Source organism: Mesocricetus auratus, unplaced genomic scaffold (genome assembly GCF_017639785.1).
Source record: "Mesocricetus auratus isolate SY011 unplaced genomic scaffold, BCM_Maur_2.0 Super-Scaffold_100015, whole genome shotgun sequence".
In the NCBI taxonomy this organism is placed as follows: Eukaryota; Metazoa; Chordata; class Mammalia; order Rodentia; family Cricetidae; genus Mesocricetus; species Mesocricetus auratus.
Genome location: NW_024429198.1, coordinates 61,559,333 through 61,583,584, shown reverse-complemented (window position 1 = coordinate 61,583,584; position 24,252 = coordinate 61,559,333). Strand labels below are relative to the sequence as shown.

General features: G+C 41.9%; 1 protein-coding gene across 3 annotated transcripts in view; it reads right to left on the bottom strand.

Annotated features, from left to right (window-relative positions):
* Nucleotides 1-7,130: 7,130 nt before the first annotated feature.
* The window catches only part of Iws1 (interacts with SUPT6H, CTD assembly factor 1), a 44,966-nt gene continuing 27,844 nt past the window's right edge, over nt 7,131-24,252 (bottom strand). The window contains exons 13-14 of one of the 3 annotated variants that reach the window (XM_021234644.2): nt 22,329-22,440; nt 7,131-7,245 (exon numbers count right to left, since the gene is read on the bottom strand). In XM_021234644.2, the coding sequence (XP_021090303.1) occupies nt 7,234-7,245; nt 22,329-22,440 (124 nt within the window). In that variant the 3' untranslated portion in view covers nt 7,131-7,233. Of the gene's footprint in view, nt 7,246-16,712; nt 22,012-22,328; nt 22,441-24,252 lie in introns of those variants that run through there. The other 2 variants (XM_005065304.3, XM_021234643.2) reach the window with 2 other exon arrangements.

Here is a 24,252-nt window from a genome sequence, read left to right as displayed (position 1 = left end):
AGACAGGGTTTTTCCATGTAGCCCTGGCTGGCCTGGAACTCACTGTGTAGACCAGAATGGCCTGGAACTCACAGAAATCTACCTGCTTCTGCCTCCCAAGTGCTGGGATTAAAGTCACACACAGTCCCCAGTGGTATTTATTAGTGCTATCAAGACACTGATAGTTTAGCCGGGCGTTGGGTGGCGCATGCCTTTAATCCCAGCACTCGGGAGGCAGAGGCAGGCGGATCTCTGTGAGTTTGAGGCCAGCCTGGTCTACAGAGTGATTTCCAGGACAGCCTCCAAAACAATACAGAGAAACCCTGTCTCGAAAAACCAAAAAAAAAAAAAAAAAAAAAAAAAGACACTAATAGTTCAAATGCTTTAATTACCTGTGTGAACTTGCATACATTCTTTTACTGACTTTAGTTTGTTATGAAAACTGCTGTTATAATGGAAACCATAAGTTGAAACTGCCCAAATACCTTCCATTTGTCCTAGTTTTAGCTAACTCCTGATGGGAAAGTCCTTCTGTGTATATGTTTCTCTTATTGGTTGATGAACACAACACTGTGGCCAATAGAGGCCAGGAGATAGGTAGGACTGGGAGATGAGGAGAATTCTGGGAAGTATAGGCAGAGAGCAGTTGCCATGTAGTGGAGGAAGGAATAACAGGTCCAGACCCTTCTCTGGTAAGAAAAGACCACATGGAAATACGTAGATTAGTAGAGATGAATTAATAATTAAGACAGAGTAGCAAATAGGAAGCCCTAGTCATTGGCCAATAGTTTTACAATTAATATGTCCTGTGTATTTACTTGGGGCTCTCAAGGGCAGGACGACCCTGCTCAGACAAAGAACCTCTCCTTACAAACTCTATCTGGTGCTGCACCCTACTGTTTAACAAGCCCAGGTTAAGCACAGCCTGCTGAGCAGAGCATTTTCATGCAGCCATACTTGTAGTCTCAGGAAGTCTGCTGTCTTACAAGATAAAACAAACTTAACTACACCTGTTTCATGCAGTGCTGGGGACCAAACTTAGGCTTTGTGTTGCTGGGTGTGGTAGGGCATGCTCTAGGTCTTATGTGAAGTAGGTTTTCAAATATGAATTGTCGGTCTGTACGGGTGTTGTATTGCACACTTTAACCCCAGCACTCAAGAGGGCAGGGGCAGGGGCAGGGGCACCTGACCTTTGTTGTCAGTTTGGATTTTTTTTTTTTTTGGTTTTTCGAGACAGGGTTTCTCTGTATTGTTTTGGAGGCTGTCCTGGAACTCACTCTGTAGACCAGGCTGGCCTCGAACTCACAGAGATCCACCTGCCTCTGCCTCCTGAGTGCTGGGAGTAAAGGCATGCTCCACCAACGCCCGGTCCAGCTTCTCTCTTAAGCCCATACCTGTGTTTACCTAAAGAGAAGGCCAAGCTGACATAAGGAAAAGTGCAGACTAGTATTGTTTAGCATTGAGTATCTCATGTTTACAGCTAATAACGCTTCTCCAGCTACTCCCTCTACCCTACTCAGCAGAACAATATTTACTCTGGCCCATTTCCAAGACTGTTAGAAAAATCTTTTAAGTGTTGTAGGACACAGATATTCTTGCTAACAAACTTTGAAATAGCCTTTAAGACAGCAAGTTTATACAAGCATGGACATTAGTTTCAATACTTTTTATATTTTAAGAGGGATGAGGATGGAAAGCTACATTTAAAAAGCCAGACACAGTAGTGTGCACTTGTAATCATGGCGCTGGGAACATGGAGACAGGCAGATCCCCACAGCTCTCTGGTCAGCCACCCTAGCCTAACTGGTGAGCTCCAGGTCTGAAGTAGATGTAAGGCTGCCAAGGACACTGAGTCCCTTCTTCATCACAATGATGCTGTGGTCCTGCTCTGCCTACAGCAGGGTATGCTCTGAAACAAACCTGTGCTTACCAACACTGCCTTCCTATTGGAGACTGCATGTGAAAACTGGTCCTGTGTGTGAACGCTGTTTGGTCAGGTTGTATGACTTCAGGAGGTAGAACCTTGCTGGAGGAAGAGGGTCAATGGGGTTGATCTTGAGGATTTGTGGTTTCTGCCTGCACTCTGATCAAGCTGCTTCTCGACTGCAGATGCATTGTGCGCAGATCTGGATCTGTAAACCACAACCATCTCTCCTTGTCAGGTATTTTGTCACAGGAACAAGAAAAGTTAACTAATTACTTCCACCAAAGTCAAGGTTACTGTTGACCAAGGAGGGAAGGACACGGATGCTTCTGTCTAGCTTCAGCCTAAGTCCTGCCTGGTACTGTGTGGACATGCGTGGATAGGAAAAAAACAGCCCAAATCCTTACCAACAGCAAGCTCCGTGCTGGCTGCCAGCGACAGACTGTGGCAGGGCAGCAGTATGGGCCGTGATTGGCTTCACTTGGACACACGGTCCCTGGCACACGCTGTGTGTTGAAGACCCTAAGGTACAATAAGTGTGTATCTGAGTTTCCAATCAGAGTGCATAGATAAGAAATGGCATTTAGCTGTGACTTCATACTTGATATGAAAGCCATTAGGAAACAAAAACAAAAGCGGAGTCAAAGGAAACAGAGAAGCCCTCTTAACTGAAGTAGCTTCTAACCCTGCCATTGGCTCAGATGTTAATGCTAATGGAGAGAGACCTCATGCCTTCAGAGAACTTGTTTTGTTTTTGTGTATAGGTTGTTTGTGTGTGGTCTATGTATGAGTTTGCACATAGAGACCAAAGGTGGAGGATGGTGTCCTCCTCAGTTGCTCTCGACCCTGTTTTGAGACAAGGTCTCTCACTAATTCTGGTGGGCCAGTGAGCCCTAGATCCTCCATTGCTGTTGCCTACTCAGTGCTGGGTTTACAGACATATACACCTGTATTACTTTACTTAAAAATACACTTAGTTTCGTGTGTGTGTGTGTGTGTGTGTGTAAGTAGGAGGATAACTCGTAGATGCTGGTTCTCTTTCCACAATGTGGATCCCTTAGTTTGTCAGGCCTGGTGGAGAGCACCTTTACCTGCAGAGTCATCTTTGAAGGCCCATGCCAAAGGTTTATACAGGTGTAGAAGCCACACTGAAGAATCAAGAATCAATCCAAAATCTAGAACGAAGTCTTCAAGAGTTTGTGCCAAGTATTTCATATACTAAATCATACACTATATGAACCCCCGTCCCTAGTGCGGAGATGTATTGTTTATGATCTAATAAAGCCAGTGGAGATCAGAATGCAAAGCCAGCCACAGCCATAGAAGCTGGGCAGTGGCAGCATGTACCTTTAATCCCAGGACTCAGGAGACAGAGGCAGATGTATCTCTGTGAGTTCTAGGCCACCATGGGCTACATGAGAGTAAATCAGTCTAAAAGAGAAACAGAGTTCACACCTTTAATCCCAGCACTAGAGAGGTATATGAGATAGGAGCAGGACATTCAGTATTCAGTCTTGGGCAATTAGTCTCCAGCCACGCTGAGGTCAGGATCGCCCCAGCCCTGGTAGAGGTAAGAGCTCTCTGGTAGCTTGACTGCTTTGCTTCTCTAATCTTCAGTGGCTTTGTTAGATTATAAGCAATATATCACCACAAAAAACTAAGAAAACGCCAAAAACACACATGAAAATTTTAAATAAATCTGACCATTATATTCACAAAGCACGTGAATATAACTCAATACCAGTCTAAAGCTCTTAGTGCCAAGATGATTTTATGCATTTGTGGCTGATTTTCTCTAGTTTGGGACTAACAAGGAACATATGCCCAGGCTTTTGCCTTTTTCTGGGTAGTAACTGAAACCAATTCCAAGAAGCTGTTCTTCAGTTTCTGTGACTCTACCCAGAGACCCGGCCTTCTAGTACAGATTAGCACTGGGCAGCTCTTTTCTCAGCAGGACACAGACTCTTCATGTTGGCCTCTCTCTTCATCCCCTGCTCCTATTGGCTGACTTCCAGTTAAAAGACAGCTGTCACCCAGCTCACCCAAGCCCAGCCTCTTGCCTCTTCAACTCTAAAAGCCACATGAGGACGAAGTTCTAGCAAGTCTGTTTCTAAAGGGCATCCCTGTCATCTTTCCTCCCTTCTCACAGATACTATCCTAATCAAGAATCTCTATACTATTCAGTTGCTCTCCTATTTTATTCCCTAAAGCAGAGACTCAGTCAAGCACAGTCTATTACAACGAGCTGCTCAATCCCCTGCTCCAATGATGGAATCTGTTCTATACACCAAAGTACATCTAGAAGCCAAATATGATAATAAGAGCAAGTTAAAAGAAAAGCAATCGGGAGGCATATTTATGAAATGGCTTAGCAATTAAAGTACGAAGCACGATAAAAGACCCAGAGACTGCCAGGCGGTGGTGGTGCACGCCTTTCATCCCAGCACTCAGGAGGCAGAGGCAGGCAGATCTCTGTGAGTTCAAGGCCGGGCTGGACCGATAGCCTCCAAAACAATACAGAGAAACCCTGTCTCGTAAAAACAAAAACAAAAAAAGACCCAGAGACACATATTTGGTTTGAGCTTCAAGCTGAAGATCAGAAAAGAAAAGCTGCCAGTCACTAGCTTTTATCTCTTGTAAGGGCAAGTAATTTTAGCCTCTTTGCTGTGCACAGATTTTTACTTTTGATCCATGAGAAAGAACTTCCACAAACCACAAACTTAGTTGATAAGAGAAATTTACTCTGCAAGAAAGCTTAATTATGATAAAGAAATAGAGAGGGAAGCTTAAATAAAACAAAGAAATAGAGTGGGAAGCCCCTAGGAGAGGAATACGTATATAGCATCACCAGTAGTGATCACAGGGATAAGCTTCATACAGCATCGGAATACATGGGAATACGAATGCATCACTAGTAGTCATCACGGGCACAAGCTTTCCATGACTGCATGTTTCTCCTGGGTTGAAGCAGCAGAAGCTAGAGGTATTCTTTTAAGCCTCATGAACAAAGGTGGCTCATTGCCCAGTCCTCGGCAATCATCCAGGTACATGTTTCAGGATGCACATCCACTCCCAGACACTGGCCAGATGTCATAGTTGTAAAGTGTATCAGCATGTCTCTATCTGAACTAAAACAAAAACCACTCCTGGTTCTTGATCCTGAGAACTGGCCATGCTCTCAAAACAGAGAAGAGGGGTCATCTACAGTTCATGCCTTAGAATGTGCAGAGTCTTAACAAAGCCTCTCCATTTTAAAAGTACTTTCCTAACCCTCTACCTCAGCTCAGACCAAAGGGGTGATCCTGAAACTGCTCCCAACTTCACTGCTCCTCAGATTCATTCAGACTGCCATGTTCTCCTCAACGTGGCTAGAGACTAACTCTCAGACTGAATGCCAGCTCTGAGACCCTGCTCCTGCCTTATATACCTCCTAATGCTGTGATTAAAGGCATGTGATCCCAGGTGCCAAGATCACCTTTGGGTGATATGTTTCTTTTAGGACAGGGTCAATTTTGTATAGTCAATGTGTGATGGGGGAAGTCCTGTGTATACGTCAATAAAGCACTGTTGGCCAATAGGGAAGCAAGATAGGTGGGATTAGGAGTACAAGAGAACTCTGGGTAGGAGAAACATTGGGAGTCAAGATGTAACCGCTATGGGGTAGGAAGCCCAGAAGAGAAATACTTAACAATTATGGGGTAAATACTTAAGTCAGAGCTAGCCAGTAAGAAACAAGCAAGGTCAACAGCTTCATAATTAATACAGCGTCTTTGTGTGTTATTTGGGGACTACAACGCGGCAGAGCCCAGGAGACTGGCAGGGGATAAACCAAAGCTGCTGGCAAGGAAAAGGCTTCTCTTTACAAATGTGGCCTTGAACTAACAGAGATCCATCTACCTCTTAATCCAACACTCTCACACAGACTTACAGGTAGGTAAAACACCCGTGTACATCCAACAAACAAAAAAGATCATGTTACACTTTCTACTGTCTAGAAATGATCCAGTTTCTAAGGTTGCCCAGGGAACAGGAATCAGAAAGGCTCTAGAATCAGACCATGGTCTCAATGCTTGCTCTGCAACTCACTAAATGGGTGGAGCACTGGTATCTTTATGCCATTTTCATCATCTGTAATACAGGAACAATATCTTATTGAATTAAGATAAATTTCTGGCCGGCGGTGGTGGTGCACGCCTTTAATCCCAGCATTCCGGAAGCAGGGACAGGAGGATCTTTGTGAGTTCGAGACCAGCCTGGTCTACAAGAGCTAATTCCAGGACAGCCTCCAAAGCCACAGAGAAACCCTGTCTCGAAAAACAAAAAAACAAAATACAACAACAAAAAAAGATAAACTTCTAAAAAAAAAAAAAAAGATAAACTTCTGTTCTAGTTTTGTTTCTATAACAAATTACCCTGACAAACAGCAACTTAGGGGGAGAAAGGGCTTATTGTAACCCCCTCTGCCAGGTCCAGTACATCACTGAAGTCAAGAACACAGAGAATGAACGCACACACGCCTCCTGTGCTCTGCTGGGTTTCACCACTCTTACAGTCTAGGACCTCACCGTAGGGAGTGGAACCACCCACAATGGACAAGCCTTCCCACCAATGGAATCAAGACAATGTCCCAGAGACATGCCATAGCTCAATCCGACCCAGACAAGTCCTCATGGAGACCCCTCCCTGTGAGTCTAGATTGTCAAGTTGATAATTAAAACTCACCACCACAGTGTCAAACGCTACATAGTAGCACTCAGCTTGAAAAACTGGATTAAGAAAATTAGTTGGAGCCAGGTGCAGTGGCACAAGACTTTAGTTCCAGCACTCAGGAGGCAGAAGCAGAAATTCTGAGTTTGAGGCCAGCTGGTCTACACAGTGAGTTCCACAGAAGCCAGGATCTCACTTTTCTGGCCTGGCCTTGCTTCTTCCCTGACTTGACTTTCCAAAGAGGCTTGGAATAGTTGTCTATGACTAGATTGCCCCAGTGCTTACTGACCTATCTGGGGGAACTTAATCTATTTGCCTCTGAGTTCTAGTCAAAACCCTTCTTACTGCTCATGAAATGTGCACCAAAGAGAATTAGAAATCATGCCTCTTGCAAACACAAAGGGCATGTGATTATCCCTCTCTGACACTCAAACTGTGAGTACTGTGTTGTGTTTCACAAGAAAACCTCATGCGTTAACTGCCAATTGGTGTATCTGTTAATGGATGTGATACCACACCATGACCAAAAGTGAGAGTTTATTTGGGGCTTACAGCTTCAGGGTTAGGACCCACAACGGCACAGTAGAGGTAGCAGGTGGCAGACAGGAGCAGCAGCTGAGAGCTCACATCTTGATCTGCAAGCAGGAGACAAGAGAGCAGTAAGTCAAAATGGCATCAATCTTTGGAAACCTCAAAGCCCACTCCAGTGCTATACTTCTTCCAGGAAGGCCACACCTCCTACCTTCCCAGAGACAGCCACTAACTGTGGACCAAATGCCCTCAACTTATGGGGGACATCTCACTGAAACCACATTTCACTCCCTGGCACAAATAGGCTTATGGCCATATCATAATGCAAAATACATTTAGTCAAACTTCAAAGTCCCCACAGTCTTCCAGTTTCAACTTTAGAAATGCAAAGCTTCTCAGACTCAAGACAATCTTTTAATTGGAACCCCTTGTAAAAGCAAAAGCAAATTATATACTTCCAACATATAATGGCACAGAATATATATTACCATTCCAAAAGGTAATGAGCCACAGAGAGGAAGTATTGCACCAAAGCAAGGCCAAAACACAGCAGGGCAAACCTCCAAATCCTGTAGCTCCATGTCTGATGTCAAAGGTCTTAAATGGCCTTCCCCTTTGGCTTTGCTGCCTGTAAGCCAGATCTGTCTCTCAGGGTGGGTTCCATTCTTTTGTATGAAGCTCTCCCTGGCAGATCCCATGGCTCTGGCACCTTTAATATCTTGTGGTCTTTAGTGCAACTCAGACTTTACTTCCACATGCCTGGCTCCTGTAGAGGCTGTACAGGAAGATTCTACAACACCTTTACATGTGTAGCCTTCATGACTCTAAAGTCAGAATTGGATGGCTGACATTGTCAAGGTTCAGTTACCAACTTGGCATGAGTCCTGGTCCCCTTGAGTCAATTACTTCCTGAGATCTTCTCCTTTCATAAGGTGGAAGCTCAGCTGAGTGGGGTTGTGCCCTGAAGGCATCCTTCTGTCCATTCCAAGGCATATTTGGCCTCCCTTAACAGTTACAGTCTCCTTCCAGCACAAGCCTTGGCTGTAACATTAACCTTGCCAGTATTCTTTTCCTATCCAAACTCTACATATTGCATTTCTTTCTGCTCTATTTGCTCTTTATTGTAGATCTGCAAAATAATAATAATAATAATAATAATCATGCCTAATAACCACTAAACAAGAGTTAGTATTAGGCTGTCTTGAAATCTCTGCCAAAGACATTAGTCTATTAAAATGTAACCTCAGGCAAGTTCTTAGAAAAATGGCAGAAAGCTACCATATTCTTTGCCAAATATTGTCTCCAGCTCAGTTGCTTACATTGTTCCCCTCTGAAAACAATGGGACTAGGCCACTGCTTTCAGTGCTTTAAGCTCCTACTAGAATGGCCCATTAAGCTCTGCTTGCAGCATCCAATGAGTTTTCTAGTCCAAATCTCCAAAGTCTTCCAAATTGTTTCCCAAACCCATGATCAAGTCTGTCACAGCAATACCCCACTCCCGGTACCAACTTACATATTAGTTACTTTTCTATCATTGTGACAAAACACCATGACCAAGGCAGCTTATAGGAGGTTTATTTTGGGCTTACGGTTTCAGAGGGTTGGAGTCCATGATGATAGAGTGAAGACATCAGGTATGAGCAGCAGCTGAAAGCTCACATCTTGAACCACAAGCAGGAAACAGGTGATAACTCAAAATGGCATGAGTCTTTTGAAACCTCAAAGCCCACCTCCAGCAAGGCCATATTTCTTCTTCTTCTTTTTTTTTTTTTTTTTTTTGGGTTTTACGAGACAGGGTTTCTGTATTGTTTTGGAGGCTGTCGGTCCAGCCTGGCCTCGAACTCACAGAGATCCGCCTGCCTCTGCCTCCTGAGTGCTGGGATTAAAGGCGTGTGCCACCACCGCCTGGCAAGGCCATACTTCTTAAACTTCCACAAACAGCCACCAACTGCAGACCAAGTATTTAAATGCCCCAGAGATTTATGCGTGTTTCGTAGTAATTTCCTGAGATTGATGCATTCCCTCTCCCAGGGAAGCGCCTTAAAGTAGAAAGTAAAAACTCAAGATAGCTTCATGAAGTCCCTGACACTGACCAGATTTACTAGGCCCATCCATCTCAGGAGTAAGTAAAGTCAGATAATCATCACTCGCAGATGAGCCAAGCTGCAAAGATGACTGAGACAAGCAACCTTCTAAGAAGACTCTCAGAGCAGACCAGCTGTCTGGAGGAAGCAGAGACTGGCTGAGCTTCCTGGAAGGACACTCTGTAAACTGCTGAGTTTCTAGCTTTTGTAAACTGTCATCCATGCTGGCTGGTATTTGGTGATGCAGCTGCCTTTGAATCACTTCCCCAGTAAAACTCACTGGTTTACTAAGCAGGATTTTGGTAGTATCCATACTTTGGTCTGTTGTGGGTTTCCTATCTGTGGTGAGTAGACATATGTGTGTTACATCTCCCCAGGAAAATTCTGTCACACAATGACTGGTCTTTAAAAATGAATGAGAGGGCTGGTAAAACAGAGGGCTGCTGGGCTCAGGAGGTAATGTGTTTACTGTGCCAGTCTGACAAAATGAGTTCAAGCCCTAGAATCCATGAAAGGCAGTTGAGAACTGATTCTCCAAAGTTGTCCTCTGGCTTTTACATATTTTATACAGCACCCTTTCATATATACATCACACATACATGAAATAATATATATATTTTTAATGAGGGAGAAATGGAGAAAGCAGAGAAGTTAGTACATTACCACAAGACCTACCTTATAAGAAATGCAGAATGGAATCCTTCAAGTTGTGAAGAAAGGATAGTAGGGAAAAACTTAAAGCCATAAATAAGAATAAAATCTTCCTATAATAATAAACACACAAATGGAAAAGCTAGCATCACTGCAATTTTGGTTCACAACTCTTTTTATTCTTTAACAGTATTTAAAATAGAAAAGCATAAAAAGTTATAAACTTGTTATTGGACACACATATGCTATTTGTGACAATGACAATGTAAAAAAGGGATAGAGCTATAAAGAGGAGAAGTTTTGTATGTGATCAAAGTTACTAGTTTAAAATAGATTGTTGTAACTTTAGGATACTTCATGTAAACCTCATAGAAACCACATATACAATATATACAAAAGAAATGAAAGTAAATCAAACAAGCCACTATAAATATCAACTACACACAAAAAGAAATGAAGAACAAAAACTTATAAGACACAGAAAACAACAAAATGGCAACCGTGAGCCCTTTCCTTTAGCAGTTACAGTAGTTACTTAGTGGATTTAATTACCAAATAAAAGATACAGCTTGGAAGAATAATTTTAAAAACCAAGGTTCAACTATATATTTTATACAAGAGACTCACTTTGAAATAAACACACTAAATTGATAGAATGAAAAACATGTCCCATTCAGCTACAAGAACCCAAAGAGGGACATAACACACAGGAAACAGGAAAAAAAGGACTTCAGTCAAAGCTGTTTCAAGAGACAAAGGCAATTATATAATGAAATAAGGATGTTTATATCACCAACTAGACACAGCAATTATCAACAAAGATATGTCAACTAAAATTGCTAAGTGTATGAAGGAAATATTGATAGAGACCTATGGGAGAAATAACACCGTTCAAGGGTTACAGACAGAAAATAAGGCAGATTCAACATGGAAAAACAAAACTTGAACACCACCAAAGACTGTTTGACCCTCAAAACACACATATAGAACACACTATACAACAAGAAAATACGTTTTCTTAAGATACATCAGGGCCACAAATGCTTTAACACACTAAGTGAAACTACATCCCCACAAATTTGTGTGAAATAAATAGGAGCCCCCACCCCAAGGTTTCTCTGTGTAGCCCTGGAACTTGCTCTGTAGACCAGACTGTCCTCAAACTCACAGAAATCTGCTGGCCTCTGCCCCCCTAGTGCTGGGATTAAAGACATGCATCACTATCACCCAGCTAATTGGACATTTCTAAACAACAGATGGCTAAAAGAAGCAATCACCATGAAAATTAGAACACTCCCTGAAACAAATGAAAAACAAAACAAACCACAAAATACCTGAAGTGTTGGGATACAACAAAAGCAATGCTGAAGTTCATCGCCATGCACCAAGGTTCTCAACAGCCAAACTCTATTCTTCAAGGAACAGAGCAGAGCAAGCAAGCAAACAAACAGATCAGAGCAGAAATAAAACAATCAAGAATTGGCCTTTCAAATTTCAAAACTGACACACTTTTAACTAGACTGGCTAGGAAAGGGGGAAAAAAGCTCAACTAACTAAAATTAAAAACCAAAATGGGGATACTGGGCTGGGGAGACGGCTTAGTAGATAAAGTGAATTCGGTCCCCAGAAAAAGCTAGGCAGGGGTGTGGCTGTCTGTAATCCCAGGATTTAAGAGGCAGAGATGGAGGAATCCCTAGGGCAACATGACTAACTGGTATAGCCAGTCAGGGCTTAGTACTCAATAAATAGAGGTAAAGGAAGAGATTGTATGTTAACTTCAGCCCCCCACCTCACTCCCTGCACACACACCTGCACACATATGAATAAACATACACACAGTGATGTACCTTTAAAAGGGGTGGGAATATCATGACAGGTTTTCCAAGAGTGAAAAGTACAAAGCATTATAAACTGTATCTCATCAGTATATCCATTGGATAACAGATGAAATAGAAAAATCAACCTTAATTCATGAAGAAATATAAATCTAAATAGGCAGTCCTCTAACTAGTAAGATTACATCTACTATTAAAACCTTCCCAGCAAAAGAAAGCCCAGGACCACATAGCTATAACAATAAATTCTACCAACCATCTAAAAAAGCTTTTTTTTTTTTTCTATTTAAGACAGGTTTTCACCATTTAGCCTTGGGTGACAAGGCTGGTCTTGAATTCAAGAGTTCCTCCTGCCTCGGCCTCCCAAGTGTTGAGATTAAAGGCATACACAACCACACCTGACCAAATTAAAATTAATTCTGACAAATTATTCTGAAAACTTATAAAGGAGGGAGCATTTCTATAGTATGAGGTCAGTATTAACCTGATACCAAAACCAAACAGACACAACAATACAACTATAGGTCGTGGTGCTACAAAAGTCCTTAAAAACAAAACAAAATCATAACAAACAACAACAAAAAGCTTAACAGGGGTCAACAAGATAGCTTGCAAGCAGGAGGATATGTGTTTGAGCCCATGTGAGACGGCGTACATTTATAATCCCAACACTAGGGGGCAGAGACTAGTGGATGCTTGGGCCTTACTGGCCAGTCAGCCAAGCCTATTTGGAGAGTTCTAGGATATCAAGAGACTCTGACTCAAAAAACAAGATGGATGATGCCAGAGGAATGATCCTCAAGACTGTCCTCTGGCCTCCACACCAGTGTGCACATGTGTACAGATTGGCACTCATGCATATGTATATACACATAGTTGAACACACACATACACACACCAGTGAAACACACATTTCAAGATGAAGAAAAACCACAATGATTTCAAGTGATACAGAAAAAGCGTTTCACAAATTCAATATCCTGTCATGATAAACACTCAATAAATTAAAAATAGAAGGAAAGTCAACAACACAAAAGCCATATATGAAAAGTCCACATTATACTCAGTATATTATTATACAAAGCCTTTTCTTTAAAGCCAAGACAAGAATGCCCATTTTCATCACTAATATTCAATGCACTACTAGAAATTCTAACCATCAGGCAAGAAGAGGAAGTGAGAGGTATCCAAACAGAAAGGAAGAGGTAAAATTATCTGTTGTGTTTGCTCATGCTAATGAACAATGATCCTTAAGTGGAAACTAAGAAAATAATTCAATTTATAATAACACCACAAAGAATTAAAACACTTAGAAATAAATTCAACCAAAAACTCACTTTCTGCTTAAAGACCAGAATATTTGTAGTTGTTAAAACTCAGTACTATCTCAAATGGCAGCTTTAACACAACGTTAAAAAACCATTGATAGCTACAAACAGAAAAGCCATCCTAGAATTCAGGACAGCAAATCAATATTGAAAAGTGGAGGGGATTAGGAAGATGGTTCTTCAGGTAAATGTCTGCAGTGCAAGCAGGATGATCAGAGCTCAGGCAGAAGAGCCTACTCCCAGCAGTCATCCTGACTTCCAAATGTAGCTGTGGCATATGCCTGCACACATTCATACGCACTGTTTGCCTTAATTTCAAAGAACCCCAAACAACCAAAACATTTAAAATGAGTACATCATATTATTTCAGAATTTACTATAAAGCTCCAGTAGCCAAACTAGTGTCATGGGTTTAGAAAGATTAAAACAAACAAAAGGAATGGAGCAAAATACAGAAATAAACCCTTATACACACAGTCAAATCAGTTTTGAGAAGGGATCCAAGACCATCAACGAGGGACAGTCTTTTTAACAAATGTAAGGAAATCTATATTCATAAGAATAAAAGCAGACCCTTTCATAATATACAATTATCTCAAAAATGAATCAGACTTTTTTACACTGTCCTTACAAAAAGCTATGTAACTCATTTGGTGATACCAACAGCACAGGAAATAAGTTAGATCAAAATTAAAATTACTTTTGTACCAAAGAACACAATCAAGAGTCAAAAGGAAGACAGATTGTAAATCATGCATCTGACAAGTCATTAATACCCGTACATACAAACAGGCTGGTGAGATAATTCAGTGGTCAAAGTGCTTGCTACAAGTCTTGCAACCTGTTCCATCTTTAGAGTCCATGTAAGAGTGCAAAGCAAGAACCCCCTAAAACTATGTGTACCATTGTAAATGTGCCCCACAATAAATTAAGAAGTGGGTTCCTAGAACAGACTAATCAGAGGCAGAAGGCAGAGTGAAGCTGTCAAGAGCTGGTGGAGGCAGCTAAGGGTTTTGTCTGCTCTGAGGCATGGTTATACCGTCTTAGAGCTCACTACACAGACTAAGATGGCTTCAAACTCAGATCCTATGGCACTGCCATGCCCAGCCTACAGCTAAATTTTGTTAAGATAAAGATTTCTAGAGATGACTTTCACAACAATGTGAACCCAGCCGATGCACCTAAACTCTACAGTTAGAAGTGGTTAAGGTATAAATCTTTTGCAAAAATCAAAGTATTTTACAAAAAAAACAAAAAGCAAAAAAAAACCTGAGTGACTATGCAACATTCCATACAAGAGGTCAAAGTTACCATGGCCAATCCTGAGACAAACTGTCTCAAGTGGCCCAGACTGGCTTTGTACTATGTAGTCAGGCCAGGGTGACAAAGTGACAGGCTAGGTGTCTGTGGTGCTGGTGATGGAACCCAGGCTTAATGCAAGCCAGGCAAGCACTCTACCAACAGAGCTGCATTATCCAGTCCCTAAGACAAATTCAGTAGATACGAACTGAGAAGGCAACAGGTCAGGCTTGGGATGCCCCTCAAAAAGACCAAGATAACTTAAAAAGAAACATTTTCTCTTTAAATAGTGTAGAAACCCCCATTCTCTTCAACTCCAGGGCATGGCTTTATCACTTGCTTATTTATCTTATACGACACTGTGGTAAGTGGAGCTCATCTGAAGACACCAAGCTTCCAGTAATTCTTAAAAACATGTTTTCCATGTCTAGAATTGTTTCGTGGTTCATTAGATGCTGTTTATCGCTTTTAGTTAATGGAATCAAAACAATGCTGGGGTGGTCTGCCTCCACCTCGTGCTGAGCTGCTCTGTGGCATCTTCCTGCCTCACAGTCCACCTGGTGTGTGGGGAGAGCATACTCATGGGCTTCCACAGGCTTTCTTCCCCCCAATTTGGTTTTTCGAGACAAGGTCTGTGTAGCCCCAGCTGTCCTGGAACTCTCTATGTAGATCAGTGCTGGGATTAAAGGTGTGAACCACCAGGTCTGGCTTTAAGATTTATTTTTACTTTTTGGTTGTGAGCCTAGCCTTTAACTGCTGAGCCATGTATGTGCAGGTGCAGAGGCCAGAAGAGGGTGCTGGAATTACAGGCAATTGTGAGCTGCCCAACATGGGTGTTGGGAACAGGACCCCTGCAAGAACAGCATGTGCTCTTTACCACCGAGTCCTTTCTTCCAGACCCCCTTTTTATTTGGTGGTGGTGGTGGTGAGGAGTTCAAGACAAGGTTTCTCTATACAGCTTTGGCCATCCTAGAACTCACTCTGTAGACCAGGCTGGCCTTGAACTCAGAGATCCACCTGCCTCTGCCTCCCAGTGCTGGAATTAAAGGTGTGTATCACCACACCCAGCTTGAAAGGTTCATACAGTTTTAGTCCATGAAGTCCATGTTCCTTCAACTCTCCAAAAGGCCATTGTGGCCAATAATACTTGGTTTTAAAAATCAAGGCCTCAGTTTGTATCAGAAAAGGATTTTTGTAATTAATGGATTACTGATAGAACTTTTTTGATCTACAGAAATCTTTCATGATTTCTAAGGATTCTCAAAATCGAACATGAAACTAAATTGTGTCTCTCCCTTCCCTACTTGTCCAGTTGCTATATGTAACTGAGTAGCTTTCAATTACATTTGTATTTCCTTTAAGAGTTTAACCTTTTCTCTTCACAGCTTAATTTCCCAGACTAAAGAAAAAAAGTCCTAACAAGAGAAACAAAAAGTAAGTTTGTTATATTTCAACCCCAACTGGGATAGCATAATCTTTATTTGAACAGGATCTTGTTAAGTACAAGTAGCAGGCTGTTGGGAACTCGTGATGCTCTGCCTCCACTTCCAGAGTGCTGAGATTAGAGGCATACACAATGGTGTGCAATTCAATTCTGATACCAAATGCTCAGCGTTAGTGTAAGAATAGGCAGTTCTAGGGATCACCCTTCTTCCACAAGACTGCCCCAACTTCAGACATGGGCTGCAAGTGCTATCTTCAAACCATCAACATTCCAGGGTGGTTGTAAAGTGGGAAGTTTCCAAGAACTTCTTGGTTTAAAATTTTGCTGAATGACTCACAGAACTCAGAAAAGCACGGTCTTTCAGTAAAACATTACAGTTGACTGATCTCATTAGAAAAGATTCAAATTAGGCCAACCAGGTGAGTGGAACTTCAGGAATGGTCTAGTGGCTAATGCAGAACTTCTGTGCCTTTGTTCTCCTGGCACATCAACAAAAGTGCAGTGTCCAGAGTATTTAAGAGTCTTGCCATGTAATCCAAGCAAGCCTCAAGATTCACGATCCTCATTTCGACATCAGTCTCCCAAATACTGGGATTACAGGTATGCGTGGCACCTGTCTTGTTCAGAGGTCTTTACTGAGGCCTCACGACAAAGGCATGACTGATTAATCAAACATGCAATGCGACTAGCCCAAGCATATCTTGAGCGACCAGCCTCCAACCAAGAGCAATCTCCAGGGCCTACAATGAGCCCAAATCAAGAGTGTAACAAAGAAACTTCAGGAATCTTAAGGGTTGAGATACTCCTTGTTAGGAGCCAGGGACTAAGCCCAGGCAAACTCCGTATTATATCACACACAAATAGCAAAAAGGACTTTTTTGTCCTCACAGAGTATTATCTCTAAGACAATGACGAGACAACCCCCCAAAACCAGGATGAAATTTTATTACGTACAGTTTATGGAAGCAGTAGTACTCTTCTGTACAAAGCAGACAACAACTGGTCATAAATACAACGGAGAGAAATGTGAGTCCTACGACAACAGGTGATACAAGTGGAACCATTTAGAGACACAAAAACATTTAAAAGTATCTTCTTTCTCAAGACAGTCCATTGTGCATGTTTTAGAGGGGATGCGTCCCAGACAAGGTCACAAAGGCATTTTATTGCCCTCGATGCTGATTTTCACTGCATGTGCAGATCTGCTTTTTTTCCTGATATCTGTGAACTTTCTCATCTGTTTATCCAGGCGACTGATACCTTTCTTGGAGGTTGCCTGAAACTAAGATTGGGGAAAATTGAAGAACAAATCATTGAAATATGTAAATCTAGCAGTCAGAAGAGCTTGAAGCTTAATAATAACCAGAATATACCAGAATGACCACAAGGACAGAGCAAGTGTTAGAAAACATTATAGACTTCTCAGTGACGAGACAGCTGGTTATTGTTTTGTTACAGACCATAGAAACTTCCTAGATGACAGAAGGGGGACATACAGAAACTATAAGCTTCCCAATTTCATCACAGACATCTGACTATATGGGGCTAACTACTTGACATACAATTTCAAACAGTGCTGGTACTAAAAAACACAAAACAATGAAAAGCCATTAGACTTTTAAACATAACCAACTAAAATTCTAGAATCAGCCTTGGGTGAGTCTCTGCTCTGCTTCAGCAGGATCCAGAATTCTATTAAACTATACCTGGTGGTCACTACTACTACTAGGATATCTCCCACTTGCTTTTACAGTTAAAGGTTCGTCTTTTTTGTTATTGTTTTACTTTGTTAAAACCAAGTATTTAAAGAATATCTTTAGTAATGCATGTCTTATAAAGATGTGGTTCCCAAGGAACTGACAGCTTTTATAAAATAAATCTGGAAAAGTCTGTCACTGATGTCAAAGACCAATGTGAGTTCTTGCTGACTGCAGCTAAGAATTCAGAAACTGAGAATAGTGAGTGTGGTGGTTGGAATGAGAGTGACACCCAGACTTCCATGTACTTGAATGCTTGCTCACCAGGAAGTGAAACTGTTTGAAGAGATTATAAGGACTAGGAGGCGTGGCCTTATTGGAGGAAGTGTGTCACTGCAGGTGGGTTCTGAGGTTTCAAAAGCTCATGCCAGGTCAAGTTTTTCTCTCATTCTGCCTCAGGCTATAACTCTCAACTATGTTTTAGAGATGGGGACACATCCCAGGCAAGGTCACAATGGCATTTTATTGCCCTCAATGCTGATTTTCAGTGCCAGGAATGCCACCATGCCACCCCTATGATGATAAAAAACCTGACTAACCCTCTGAAACTGTAGCAAGCCCCTAATTAATAGCCTTCTTTTCAAGAGTTGCCTGGGTCATTTTATCTCTTCACAAAAGAACAGCAACTAAAATAATGAGTGACCTTCCCTGCTGGCTAAATTACTATGTAGACTGTGCTGGGGTACAGAGCAGTGAGGAAGGAGGAGAAATAGTCATCAATAGTACTACCCAGCAGTAAACACTACCATACTGACTTGCCAAGCAAGATGTATGCACTGGTGCAATATTGGTATGACTATTATGGAGATAATAAACCACTTTCCATGTGAGGCTTGGTCTACAGAAGAGAATTCATGACTGGTACTGTAAACCTGACCAAAATCCACAGCTTAGGAGGCCTCAGGAGGGGAATCTACTACTATTGTATTGCTATGCTGTCATGTTGTCAAAGTGCCTTCAAACATCCATGGTGATACTCATAACATTAGTCCTGCTCTCAGTCTTGGTCAGACAAACTTCTTCCTACAGTGGACAATAGTTAATGTAGCGACTCATAACTAGTCAAAATGCTGAGAATAAGTGACTGTTCAATTGTTAGGCATAAATGGGAGAGCTGTTATCAACACCCCGAAGGCTCAGGGAACACAGAGTAAGAGGGGCTGGAAAGAATGTCAAAGCATGGGGAGGAATGCTGTAAAATCCTGTCTTTGGGGCATGACATGGTTGTACTCATGAGCTCACTGCAGCTATGGTTAAGTCAACAGATCAGTCAATATTCCAGCAGGCAGCATAGACTGGACTCAATGAATTACAAAAACTATAAACAGGGGATAGTGGCCAGGCTCAGTGGGTAAAGTTACTTTTTGCTAAGCCTGATGTCCTGAATTTGATTCCCAGAACTTACATGGTAGAAGCAGAGAACTAATTCCTATGAGTTCTACTCTGACACCCATAGACACACTGTGGTATATACACCCATACATATACAAGCGCATGCACAAACACAAGTAAACTAAAAACCCAGACCAAAAACCTACATAAGAAGATATAAAGTAGGAAAGGTGTATGGGTACCCAGAAGGATAAGGGGATGTGCGGCAGAGATAGGAAGACACACTGTAAACACATGAAATTGTCAAAGAACAAATTCAATATTAAAAAGTGAAAAGAATGTGAATGATCAGAGACAGGTGCTTTTCTTTCATTTCTCCCCAAATATTTACTCCTCAGTCACCTCCAGAGCTATAGCCTCAAGAACACTAAAGAAGGCAAGCTAGAGACTGTCCTGAAGTTGTGCACTATGAGCCTCACTCCCACCCTCCTAGGATGTGCTTTCATCACTAGCCAGGGAACAAGCTTTCTATGGCATTTTTGAAGTTTTCTAGGGATATCTCAATTCCGAACATTATTCAATACTTGTACTAGTACTCTCAGCATAAAAATTCACTGTCGTATGAGAAACAGTTGTATTGTATTAGCTTAGCCTTCATTTCATTTTTGTATAGGAGTTGGTGGAGGCCTTACTGCTCAAATCCCTCACAATCACCAAATTCTCTGAAGCTCTATATGTCAAGCTGAACTTTTCTTTGCTCATTCCCAGGATCTTAACAGTCTGAACCCTACAGGATCTGTTTGCAATCAGACCCAGGGACATTTCCCGGGCTAACCCAGATGACTCCTGCTCACTGCATATGCAGCCTGCAAGTTGCTCTATGATCTAAGTTTCATCACACACATACAGTATCTAACATGCCAAAATCAATGATCTTCATTTCCCAATTCATCAATTCTATAACATTTCTTTGGACAATAGGAAAGCCATAATGTTTTATCATGAAAAAGGAGAGGAAAAAAAAAAGCCTGCAGAAGACTAGCAAGAAGTGTGTGCTCAACAAAACAGAGCAAACACAAGGAGGTGTGCAACCATACGATAACACTTTAAATCATTAAAAATGGGAGTCAAGTGAAATTTTACCATGTTAATACCAAATCATCAAGCTCATGTTATAAGAGTATGATCACACTGCAGACTGAAAAATTTTAAAAAGGATATTATTCATGCATGCATGCATAAAAAGGAGCAAAAACTTATAATTTAAAATGTTAGTGTTCTTATAGTGAAGAATATGAGTTATATTACTTTCATCTGTAATGTCTGTATTTTAATACTTTATACAAAAATATGCACTGCCTCCACCATTTTACTACTTTTTTTTTTTTAAAACCCCAGCATTCAGAGGCAGATGGATCTCTGTGAGTTTGAAGCTAGTGTGATTTACATAGCAAATTTTGGACTATCCAAAATTTTGCCTCTCAAAATAAATACATTTTAAAAATCAGAAATAAACAAATTAGTATATATTTACATAAATCACAAAGACTATTACACTTAAAAAATGATAAGTCTTCCATGTGGATTAATAAAAAATGAAGAAATGATATGCCAGTCTGGCTGACACATATTTTGACAGCTTACATAAATATCAGCAAATTATGACTGGAAATACAGGAAGGGAGTTTTCCCTTATATTGAATAAAAATGACAGCTAGCTCTCCTACCCCCAGAACATGGGTTCATAGCCAGCAATAACAGTAGGTGGGCACACAGTCCCTAGAAACACGGAGTGTGTTTCTGGAATAGACTGGCCAACCAACTTCTGTTACACTTCATTTCCAATTTTTAGAAGCAGAAGCGCTAGGAAAGGAAATGTGAGTGAGGCATCTCAATGAGGGAGGATACAGTGAGAGAGCATAAGGAAGCTGAAAAAGAAAAGGGTAATAAAGGGACCGAGGAGAAGTGGACATTGACTTAGACATGGAAGAAACCAGAAAAAAAGGAAGTACACGTGGAGGAAGATGCCTTCTGCACAAGATGAAGCCTTTATTTATCTAGTCTCGGTAGTTGACTGCACAGCACAGCAGTAGCAGGGACAGGAGTGTGCTGAAGAAGCTGAGGGAGAAGACAAAAGGCAGCTCTAACAGACACTGCACCCAGCAGCAAGGTGTCACTCCTGATCTGATCTTACTGTGTGGTACCACCAGGTGATGAAGACCTGTTACATACATCAACACACCCAGTAAAAGGTTTTATATATGAATTCTTGATAAATGCTACCATGTCATGGACTACAGGAAAAAAGTTACTTCCTGTTCACAAACAAACCACTAAGTAGTTTGTATGTCTGCAATGCAGACTATGATTCTTTGCCCAAATAAAAAAGCCTCTGATTTTCAGCCAGGCAGGGTGGTACACTCCTTTAATCCCAGTACTCAGGAGACAGAGGCAGGTGGATCTCTATGAGTAGGAGGCTAGCCTGGTCCACAGAGTGAGTTCCAGGATGACCATAACTATAGAGAGAAAGCTTGTCTCAAAAAAAAAAAAATTGGAAAAACAAATTTTTTATTGGGAAAGTAGTGATCAGCGTCTAGGATACTGACATAGAAGGGGACCTCAGTGCCAACTCCTAAGATTCAGAGGTCTAATGCTGGCCAGAATCATTAATTCAGAAGCTGTCCTAAGATTCAGAGGTCTAATGCCGGCCAGAATCATTAATTCAGAAGCTGTCCTAAGGATTCAGAGGTCTAATGTTGGCCAGAATCATTAATTCAGAAGCTGTCCTAAGATTCAGAGGGCTAATGCTGGCCAGAATCATTAATTCAGAAGCTGTCCTAAGGATTCAGAGGTCTAATGCTGGCCAGAATCAATTCAGAAGCTGAATTGAGGCCAGGCCTTTCCTGCCTAAGAAAGCACACACTAGTTTCCACTCTGCTGGCAACTCAAACCCATGCACAGCTCATGCTTCCTTGGGAATACCTCTTGTATACACTCTGGCAGGGCCAGGACTACAGGGGCATTCTGTTGCCTTCAATGCTGAACTTGACAGCACGGTGCATTTTGCTGAGCCTCTTCTGTTCTGCAAATCGCCTCTTATGCTTTTCCAACCGACTTAGGCCCCTTTTAAGAACACCAGGCTAGACAGAGTGGTTTGATGGGAGAGAAAGATTACCAAGAGACAGCATTGGGGTAATGTCTTCACTGATGACAGGGCAAGTCTCTATCCTGACAGTTTCACAACAGAAATGCTTAAGCAGATGGAGAGAAAGGGAGAGGAGGCTCTGAGAAAAGCAGGTAAGTTATATTTCTCATGATTCTTTAAGTGAATGAATGAATACCTAAGAGATCCTGAAACAGATCTCATGAATCAAATAAACCTGAACTGCCATAAACACTATTAAACAGAAAGAAAGGGGGAAATCCAAACGGCCTTGCTCTTCCTCTGCTCACTCACCCTGGACGACTCCATTTCTACATTCCACTTGGGCCTGACCACATAGTCCTTGTTTGACGGCATTGGGACTCGAGCACGGGCACAAAAGCCAGGATCTCCAGGTCTAAGAGCCCTGAGGAAGGAAAGGAAAAAACCTGCTTATTTAGCTGGCCACAGCAGAGCCTAAGTGAGATTTCACCCCTGTAAGCCTAGGCCCATCACAGTCAGCTACCCCACCATCCCATCATCAGACATCTGCTATAGTGTGTGAACTACTCCCTCAATGCCCATTTCCTCTTTGTATGAACTCTTGCTTCTACTTGGCTTCACATGTAATCACGCCCTGTCCTTTCTCAAGAAATTTTGTTTTTAAATTCATGTTTATGAGCATTTGCCTTCATATGTACCACTAGAAAAGTGTCAGATCCCTTGGAACTAGTTACAAATAGTGTGAGGCACAATGTGTGAGCTGGCAACCCAATGTAGGTCCTCTGCAATAGCAGCCAGTGCTCTTGAGTCCTCTCTCCACTCAACCCAATGCAGGTCCTCTGCAATAGCAGCCAGTGCTCTTGAGTCCTCTCTCCACTCAACCCAATGTAGGTCCTCTGCAATAGCAGCCAGTGCTCTTGAGTCCTCTCTCCACTCAACCCAATGCAGGTCCTCTGCAATAGCAGCCAGTGCTCTTGAGTCCTCTCTCCACTCAACCCAATGCAGGTCCTCTGCAATAGCAGCCAGTGCTCTTGAGTCCTCTCTCCACTCAAAGAGGAATGAATCCTAGGTTCTCTAACTAGTCTCGAGAGTCACTACAAGACGAAAAATTAGGTTGTCAAAATGATCCCCCATTCTTGGAGAAAACCTATGAGGTCATTACAAACTCCCTAGCAGTTATAAGAAGTAATGAAGAGAGACCCCAGTGTCTCTTCCATAGTTAACAACTTTCCAAACTACAGCATATCACAGTGAGAACACTGATACAATCTATCTTTTCTTTACATTTCTCACTTTCACTTGTGCTTATATTTAGTTCTAGGCAACTTTGAAAATAACCATGCTCCACTAAGGTCACAATCCTGACTAAGTAAAGTCCTCCAGTTTGTGTCTGGGCATTTAAGTTATTCAATCTTTAGGAACTCCCCCTAAAAAAACAGTGAGAGCAGAACTTGCACCTGCTGGAGTAGGGAGCAAACACCTATACTCTCACCTACGGGCTCTATCCCAGCATGGACGAACGCATCTCTACAGGCTCCTCAGCTACACTCCGCTGCCACACTGGTCAGTTTATTTCTTATGCTAGATTCGAGACTGAACATTCTCACCCACCCATGGAGATACCATCAAATCTTTGTCCAGCCTGGCTAGACCTCATGGTGTTTCTAAGAGAAAAATAACTTTACTAATTTCTTCAAATCTACTTACTCATCCTTAGTTTTAGTGGATGGTAGTATCACTGTCTCCATACTCTAGTTTAAATATTTGGTTTGAATTCAATTTTAAGTCAACTTCTCCCTAAAAATGTCACCAACTGTAAGTAACTATCTCCAGTGTCTTCTCAGCCTTCTGTTACTGTGACTAACTATATCATTGTCTTCAGCCCACGGCTCCAGCCTGCTCCAACGATGCCCTCAGAACCAGCATTTCAAATTAGACATGACACTTTCTCAGGCAGGCTCAAACCCTTCTCTGAATCATCAAGAGAAGCAAACCTCCCCACCGTGATCGGAGGCTCCTGCTGGTCCACACCTATGCTCTCACACCGCCGCCGATGCGCACGTCTACCATCTTGAAGCCAGGACTGCACACATGTTGGTCTACCTCCCCACACGGGACTATACTTGACAATATGGGAAACTGCAAGTCTCTTTTGTATTCTGTAAACTTTAAACTTAAAGGATTCCAGCACTTAGGAAGCAGCAAGGAAATACTTGTTAAATGGACCATTTTTTCA